Consider the following 9,144-nt stretch of genomic DNA (forward strand, 5'->3'; position numbering starts at 1 on the left):
ATGTGTGACTGGGCTGCAAATAAAATAAAAGTGCTACCCCTCGTTAAGAGGAGAGGGTCTTCCTGCTTACAAACAGAATAATTATATAGAATGATCACTCAGTTTAGTCCATAGGGAAAATACATGGTTTAGGGGGCTTTGTCCCCAGAACTTAAAATACACAGTTCAATATATATGTTTGGTATAATTCAGCTGAGCTGTGCCAATATTTTGAAAACATTGCTTTCGAATCAATGTAGTTGAGATAAATAACTATATATATATATATATATATATATTTCTAAACATCATTACCTTTATGGGAAGAGTTTCTTGTGCAAAATCCTCCCAAGAATATTTCTCAAAGCCTGCCTGACCTCCTGGTTTCTTAGGCTGTATATGAAAGGGTTGACCAGAGGGGGCAGCACAATATAGAGGAGAGAGGAAAATTTTTCCATACCTTTCTTTCCTTCAGACTTGGGCAGCATATACACAATCATTAAAGACCCATAGAAAATAGAAATGACAGTCAAGTGAGAGGAACAGGTAGAAAAGACCTTTTGTCTTCCAGAAGTGGAAGGGATTTTGAAGATGGCCGTGATAACATATACATAGGATATTACAGTGAGAAGGAATGGAAAAAACACAAACATGGCAGCTACACTATAACCCAACAGTTTCAGCATTGTGGTATCACTGCAGGAGAGATCTAGGATTGGGAAATAGTCACAAAAGTAATGATTCATTTCATTGGGGCCACAATAATTCAGTTGCAACATCAGAATGAGTAAGGGCAAAAAAACTGTAAATCCATTCAACCAAGAGGTAGCTGCTAACTGGATACAAGTCTGGGTCTTCATCATGGTAGCATAGTATAGTGGTTTGCAAATTGCCAAATATCTATCATAAGACATTGCACAGAGTAAACAGCATTCTGAAACTATCAAAAGAGCACAGATATACCATTGTGCGAAACAGCTGCTGAAAGAAATCACTTTGTTCCCAGTCAAGAGAGCTGAGAGCATCCTTGGAAATATATTGGAGGTATAGCAAAACTCCAGAAAGGAGATGTTTCCCAAGAAGAAATACATGGGAGTATGTAGCCGCCGCTCAAAGATTACCAGCAACAATATAAGAATGTTTCCAGTTATGGCCACAATGTAAATCACAAGAAATGTCAGGAAAAGAAGACTCTGAAAGTCAGTCAGGTCTTGAAATCCCAGAAGGACAAATTCTGTTATAGTTGTCTCATTTCCTAACATCAGGATGTTCTGATATTCAGATCCTGTTGAAAAAGTGAAATGCAAAACACATAAAAAAGTTTAATTGTGATCAGGGCTGTTTTGTTTTTGTTTTTAAAACCAGCAGGAACTAATTTGCATATTAGGCCACACACCCTGGCATGACCATTATTTCACGCAAGGCTTTTTTGTCAAAAAAGTCCAGCAGGAACTCATTGCATTTTTTTTTATTTATTTATCTGAGATTTATATCCCGCCCTTCCCACTAGGTGGCTCAGGGCGGCTTACAACATGTAAAACTAACATAAGATATAAAATTAAGCATTAAAATTAACATTACATAATTTATAGTTAAAATCTAAACATTTGTTATATACATAAAACATTAACATTATTAGGCCACATCCCTTGCCACATCCCTTGGCACCAAGCCAGCTGGAACTGTGTTCCTGTGCATTCCTGCTCAAAAAAAGTCCTGATTGTGTGAGGGGATGTACTTTTGTGCTGTATGTGTGTGCATCTGCATGCATGCCTGAAAGACTTCTTGTGATCACTATTGGGACATGAAAGACTTTCAGAGAAGTAGTTTGATCCAGCCTGCCTGTGTTTCTCACTCCAGGTACTCCAAGGAAGTCTTCTATTCAGTAACTTCACAGCGTTAGCTCTACTAAACTGCCAAGATCTGATGGCATTGTGCTTGCCTGGGCTATCCAAGTCAGGGCAAAAAGATTAATACTTTCGATATAGTAACTAAGGTATTAATCTAATCCTTTTCCTGAAGATAGAGCTTTTCTCTGTTTAAAAAAATCTTGTTGAAGCTAAGGAAGCTTCATCCACTCAGTCGTGCAATAATAAGGCACAGGACTTAATGGTATTTAGAAGAGTTACATAGGCTGATAACAGATGGACAGTTTAAGCCACCCCAGGGATGGCAGGCAAGTGGATCAAAAAAAGCAGGTACACATGCACACATCTGCCTGCTGTCCCCGTCCCACACACAGCCTGTCCTGGGCTGGTACCTAAATTCTGAGGTGTCTTCGAGGCATTTCCCTGGCTTTCTGGACAGCTAGGAAGTGCCTGGAGAGTGGCCAACAGCCACATGAGCACTCTGGATGCTCCTCCAGGGTGCATGCAGCCCACCCCTGTTCCGGGGGTGGGCCACAGGTGATCTCGAGGCTCCCGGCTACTCCTTTTCTGGCTGGCTCTCTTCCGGGGCGGCTTGATGCTGCCCTGAGCAATAGTGCTGCATCTTTCAAATGCAAAGCTATAACCTCTTCTTGGGTTCTCCTTGCTCATCCTATCAACAAGGGCTTTTCCTCTCTTTCCTCCCTGTGTCAGGAATATTCACCTGTAATTCTACAATTCTAAAATGTAGGTTGCTTTTCTGTTCTTCATCTTAAAATTATGGATGCAGAAGCGATGAGAGTTATTGAAGAAGCAGAATATTAGTGTAAACACAAAGTATTCTTTCTTCTATGGAATTTCAGTAATCTACATGGCAAAGATAACCTGGGGTTGATTATGGTGCAGTGGTTAGGGCTGCAAAACAGTTTGGAAAAATGAATTTCAAATCCCCACTCAGTCATGAAACCCATTGTGTAAGCTGGAGCCAGACAAACTGGGGATGCTGTGAGTGTAAAATGGGAGGCTGGAATCCCATGTACACTACTCTCAGCATCTTAGAGCAAGTTATGATTTAAAATGACTTGAGACTGCTCATTTTGAGGAAGTTTGGTTACCTCCATGGCTCAGAAATATCAAACTAAATCCTCACCAGAAACCACAAACTAATTATGCTGACACTGGTTTGCCTAGTTCAAACAACTGACTTCGTGGCTAAACTGATATTTCACCTCAGGTCTACCAGCTCAAGTCTAGCACAAATTATTATATCATACATTCTTTCTAATATCAAAGGGCTGAAATCAGCTGCTTTCTCACTGACATTTGTGCAATGCAAGTAAGACGCAGCTCTTTCCCTATCTGAAGCTCATTTATCCATGCATACAGACTTTTTTTTTTGCATTTCATAAAACTCAACTCTGAACCTAATTACTATTTCCATAAAGGCAAATCTACTTCTATTTCAAGTAGACAGATATCCTTCATACATAGATTAATTCTAAGAAAAGGCTTTTTCATCGTCATCTTGTTTTAAATGCTGCTCTCTTATTTATGAATGTTTCCTTCTTTTAACTAGACAGAACTGACAACAGCATGTTAAACAGAAATATTAAGCAAGGTGTGTTAAGAGGAGAAATAGATTTGCTTTTCAGAGGAGATTACATAATGCTGAGACAATGTATCAACCCAGTTCTTCTCACCTCATCTCCTTGACTCACATGCCTCAAACAGTGTGCCGGTTTTGATGTCCTGAATAGCATGTTTTATGGAGTATGATTCATTATGGTAGCAGTGGCTGTTCTCACACTGTATTTAAGCTCAAGAAATTGACAGCACATTTATCCTTCCCCTAATTAACATAATGGCACACTCAGTGTATGAGTTTTTATATCCTCTGTAGCAGATTTTATAGATTATATTTCATTTTTTAAAAAATAAAAAAAATCCAGCTTTGTATTTAAGCTAAGGAAACCAATAATATTGCTATCTTTCCCCTAATTAATTGATGTAAACAAATAACTACTACACCATTAATTGAACACCTACCCTTGAGGGACAATAAACCGTGAGTGTTAATATATAAATAACTGGGGACAGTTTATTTTTTAAAAGCTAAAGGCAAACTGTTTAGCCCTCTGGAATATAATGTCTTTTCAAAAAAACACAACTCCCGGGATGAATCCACCCAGCCTTTTCACTTCATCTCCATCAGTTCCCCTCCACACTACTTTCTCTGTCCCTCATGACTTTTATACATCCTCTGGCCATGGATTTGTTTGGAGGTCAAACTTGACCCCTCCTTCCTTTTTCACCAGCAGCAAAGCTAGTTGGATCCAACACAACTGGATTGAAGGGACTGGTGTCTGTCAGCCATTGCTCCTGAACACCCTAATGTGAATTCAAAGGAAATTCCATCCGATTTTGGGGGTTTTTCTACAGGCAAAACTTCTGCAAAATGCTGAGGAGAGCATATTTAATAGCCTTTCCAGTGATTGATAGAAATATTAGTGGTCATCCAAAAAGGAGTCTTGTGGTACCTCAAGGGAAGTATAAGCTTTCATGATTAGAGCACAGTTCATGACAGGATTGGAATCAGTCTAAAGTTAGCAGATATGCATATACTCCCATCCTCACAAATTGCAAATAATGTAGTCAAAAGGCCACAAAATGCAGGAGGTACAGTCTGTGTCATTTGCATGAAAACCATAAATAGATATAAGACCAGTCACTATTCACAATAGCAGATCTTCAGAACGACGGCTTATTTATTTATGTTTTGCTTGCTAAATCTGAAAGTACTAACCATAGTCCTTTTACCTCACTTGGAATGATGAAGAGGTTTTCCCTTCATTTTTGGCAGTGAAAACCCAGTATATAGGAATATGCATTACTAAAATCCTGAAGTGACAATATACAAGGAAATTGCTAGTTCAAGTCATTACCATGATTTTCTGGAAATAGTAACACAAATCTGATATTCATACATATCACCAAAAAAAACACAAACCCTTACCTGAAAGATCTACACTGTTTTTCATCTTTTGGCATTTCTAGCCAGCTAAGTTTACAATAGTTTTTCATTGATTTTACAGATCTTCCAGGGAATGTCATTTCTCCTTTCTAAATGTATCCTTGAAAGGGAGGAACTAGGAATATATAAATGAATCATTCCCCTCCCCCCCTCCCATTGGACCTGAAAAATATTGGTATTCTCATATATTCCTGAATATTGGTTTTGTGTTGGGATTCAGGTAAATATTCAGGAAACCCGAATTTATTCAGCTCCATTATACGTATTAGGAGACCATTGCTGTAGGGTATAATGGAGAAGGGATTTAAACTTTAAATGATTGCTGAGTTCACTCACTGAATTGAGCTGCCATGGCAGTGCAATTTTGTGAGTGTATTCAGAAGGGATTTAAATTTTAAATGTTTGCTGGGTTCATTTGCAGAGTCATGACACCACAGCATGACTTGGCAACTGAACTCAGAAGCCATTTAATGTGCCCACAGTCTCTTTAAATACTTTCATTCTAGCTATGCCCAAATAAATGGAGGGGAAATGGCTTTTTATTTGGGCATGGCTATTTCAGTATTTGCCCCAAAGAGCCTTATGCTCAGCCAGCCAAGTTGGTTATCCCCAGCCTGAAAGATATCTGATTAGCCTTGGGCCATTGCGTTTTCTGGCTTGGCCCCAGTGTAGTGGAACATGCTTCCTTTTGAGATCAGGGCCTTGACAGACCTTTTATTGTTCTGCAGGGCCAGTAAAAAGAAGCTGTTCCACCAGGCTTTTGGTTGAGGTGACAGACCTCCATGTAATTTGGTCTCCCAACCACAGCTCATCTCTTCATGGGCCAGTTTTGATAAGGTTCTGCTCAGCAGCACCTGTCTCTGACTTTGTTTCTGCCTAGTCAACAGCTGTCTGTTTTAAATCTTAACTGTTTAATATATTTATGTTTTACCTTATTTTGTAATTCTATACATTGTAATCTGCCCTAAGCCTGTTTGCAGGGATAAAGAAATATAAATCAGAGCCAGTTTGGTGTAGTGGTTAAGTGCACAGACTTTTATCTGGGAGAACCAGGTTTGATTCCCCACTCCTCTACTTGCAGCTGCTGAAATGGCCTTGGGTCAGCCATACCTCTTGTAGAGTTGTCCTTGAAAGCGAGAGCGCTCTCAGCCCTACCTACTTCAAAGGGTGTTTGCTGTGGGGGAGGAAGGTAAAAGAGAATGTAAGCTGCTCTGAGACTCTGAGATTCAGAATGCAGGGTGGAATATAAATCCAGTATCTTCTTCTTCTAATATAAATAAATAAATATTTGGACACATCACTTTTGGTATGACTCTGATCTGTATTTGTCTAAATAAATACCTGCAAAATATTAGATATAATTTATACTGATTGCACACCCCTAGGTGTGCACCTGCCTCACAAAGTGTGCAAAGACTAAAGCTTGCGTGTTGGAACATCAGAACCATGCTTGACATAGTAGACAGTGGTCGCCCTGAACGACGCTCTGTTCTAGTTGCCCACGAACTTCTCAGGTTGAATATTGACATAGCAGCTCTCAGTGAGGTCCGTTTCCCTGAGGAAGGTAGTCTTCAAGAACATGGTGCTGGCTATACCCTCACTGGCCCGGTAAGTCAAAGGCTGAGAGTCGCCTTTAAGGCATTGGCTTCATGGTCAGGAACTCCATTGCCTCCAAACTCAAAAACCTGCCAACAGGTCACTCAGATCGCATCATGTCCATGCGCCTCCCACTTCAAAACAAGCAGCATGCAACACTCTTCAGTGTGTATGCCCCAACCCTTCAAGCAGATCCTGCAGAAAAGAACAAGTTCTATGCTGATCTACGCAACTTCATACAGAAGACCCCTACAGAGGACAAGGTGATCATCCTTGGCGACTTCAATGCCAGAGTAGGTAAAGACTCGGAAGCCTGGAAAGGAATACTTGGCAAACACGGCATTGGCAACTGCAATGATAACGGGCACCTCCTGCTAGAATTCTGCACGGAGCACCAGCTCACCATCACCAACACTATCTTTCAGCAGAAGAACAGCCTGAAGACAACCTGGATGCACCCACGGTCCAAGCACTGGCACCTAATTGACTACATTCTGGTGTGCCAGAGAGACCTTCGAGATGTCTTACACACCCAAGTAATGCCCAGTGCGGAATGTCATACGGATCATCGTCTTGTATGCTGCAATCTCTGTCTTCACTTTAAACCCACACGCAGGAGAGGAGGTATCCCTCGGAGGAAGCTTCAGGTTGGCAGCTTTCAGAGGAAGTTAAAGCTGCCTTCCAGGCAAAACTCCAGTCAAGAATTGAGGACCCCAGTTGCCCCACAGATCCTTCTCCAGAAGCACTCTGGGAACACCTAAAAACTACCATCCTGTTGATCTCTGAAGAAGTCCTCGGGTTCTCCACAAGGAAGAACAAGGACTGGTTTGATGAGAACAATCAAGAGATCCAAGAATTACTGGCGAAAAAGAGATCTGCCTACCAAGCACATCTTGCTCAGCCCTCCTGTCCCGGGAAAAAAGCAATCTTTTGCGCTGTGTGTAGCGACCTCCAGCGCAAGCTTCGAGACATTCAGAACGAGTGGTGGACCAAGCTTGCAGAGAGAACCCAGCTGTGTGCAGACACTGGTGATTTAAGAGGGTTCTACGAAGCCCTGAAGGCAGTATATGGCCCATCATATCAGGCTTAGGGTCCCTTGTGTAGTGCAGACAGCCAAGTGCTCCTCACAGACAAGGCATCCATACTGAACCGGTGGTCAGAGTATTTTCAGGTTCTCTTCAGTGCCAACCGCCTAGTTCAAGATTCAGCAATCCACCTCACCCCACTTCAACCAGTGAAAACAGAGTTGGATGAGATCCCCACCCTAGAAGAGACTGTTAAAGCCATCAAGCAACTGAAAAGTGGCAAGGCAGCAGGAGTTGATGGAATCCCACCAGAGATCTGGAAGCATGGGGGCACAGTACTACATAGCACACTTCACAAAGTATTTGTCACCTGCTGGGAACAAGGCAAACTACCACAGGACTTTCGCGATGCAATCATCATCACTCTACACAAGAACAAAGGGGAAAAGTCAGACTGCTCCAACTACTGGGGGATAACCCTGCTCTCCATCGCAGGCAAAATCCTTGCCAGAATACTCCTGAGCAGACTGGTGCCCACCATTGCAGAAGAACTCCTCCCAGAGAGCCAGTGCGGCTTCAGAGCTAACAGGAGCACCACCAATATGGTATTTGTTCTCAGGCAGCTCCAAGAGAAATGCAGGGAACAGAACAAGGGTCTATATGTGACTTTTGTCGATCTTACCAAAGCTTTCGATACCGTTAGCAGGAAAGGCCTGTGGCAAATCTTGGAACGTTTAGGATGTCCCCCAAGGTTCCTCAGCATGATCATCCAGCTACATGAAGACCAGAGAGGCCAAGTCAGACACTGCAACGACCTCTCGGAGCCCTTCCCAATAGGCACAGGTGTAAAGCAAGGCTGCGTTCTCGCGCCAACTCTCTTTACAATCTTCTTTAGCATGATGCTTCAAAGAGCCACAGTAGATCTAGATGATGACGATGGTGTCTACATCCGCTATCGCACCGATGGCAGCCTGTTCAACCTGAGGCGACTAAAGGCTCACTCCAAGGCAATGGAAAAACTTATCTGAGAGCTACTGTTTGCTGATGATGCTGCACTCGTCTCCCACTCGGTATCAGCTCTGCAGCATACCATACCATACCAAACCTTTAATGGCATAATAGATTCAGATAAAAATACACAGAATATAAAAATTTAAACATTGGAGATAAAATCAAAATAAAACCGAGCTTACAGATACATTCAAACATGGTCAGAATTAAATTTAAGGATGTCAGCCAGAAATTTTGCCACAGCCTCACTAACCACCCCCTCAGTATCACTCAATAAATAATAACAGGGTGGCAGAATAGACAAATCTGGAGAAAAAGAAAGCTTGCCAAATAAATCTTTACGGAGGTTATGGTAAAAAGAACAATCAAGCAATATATGCTGGATTGAGTCAGGGGTATTCGCTCCACAGGAGCAAAGTCTGTCGGCTAAAGGGACTCGATGATATCTCCCTTGTAAAACTTTGGAGGGAAACGCGTTTAGTCTGGCCAACATAAATGCCCTGCGATGACTTGGAGTGGTTAGGTCTGATAGATAATTGGGCATTTTGCCACAAAAAGCATAAAGACCTAAGGAAGCTGGAGAGCAAGTATAAGGGAGAGTTGGCCGTAATTTCGTTTCCTCCAATTCCCACAGTCT

The 9,144-nt window shown here is 41.8% G+C and overlaps 1 protein-coding gene across 1 annotated transcript; it reads right to left on the minus strand.

Annotated features, from left to right (window-relative positions):
- Nucleotides 1–296: 296 nt before the first annotated feature.
- Nucleotides 297–1,070, minus strand: LOC132583542 (olfactory receptor 6C3-like). The gene has a single exon (XM_060255169.1). The coding sequence runs from the start codon at nucleotides 1,068–1,070 to the stop codon at nucleotides 297–299; it is 774 nt and encodes a 257-aa protein (XP_060111152.1).
- Between the last annotated feature and the right edge of the window lie 8,074 nt (nucleotides 1,071–9,144).

This window comes from Heteronotia binoei, chromosome 15, assembly GCF_032191835.1.
Source record: "Heteronotia binoei isolate CCM8104 ecotype False Entrance Well chromosome 15, APGP_CSIRO_Hbin_v1, whole genome shotgun sequence".
NCBI classification, from domain to species: Eukaryota; Metazoa; Chordata; class Lepidosauria; order Squamata; family Gekkonidae; genus Heteronotia; species Heteronotia binoei.

What these genes read in the sequence shown, in the direction of transcription:
- LOC132583542 (XM_060255169.1), bottom strand. Translation starts at nt 1,070, where the DNA reads ATGTATTTCTTCTTGGGAAACATCTCCTTTCTGGAGTTTTGCTATACC.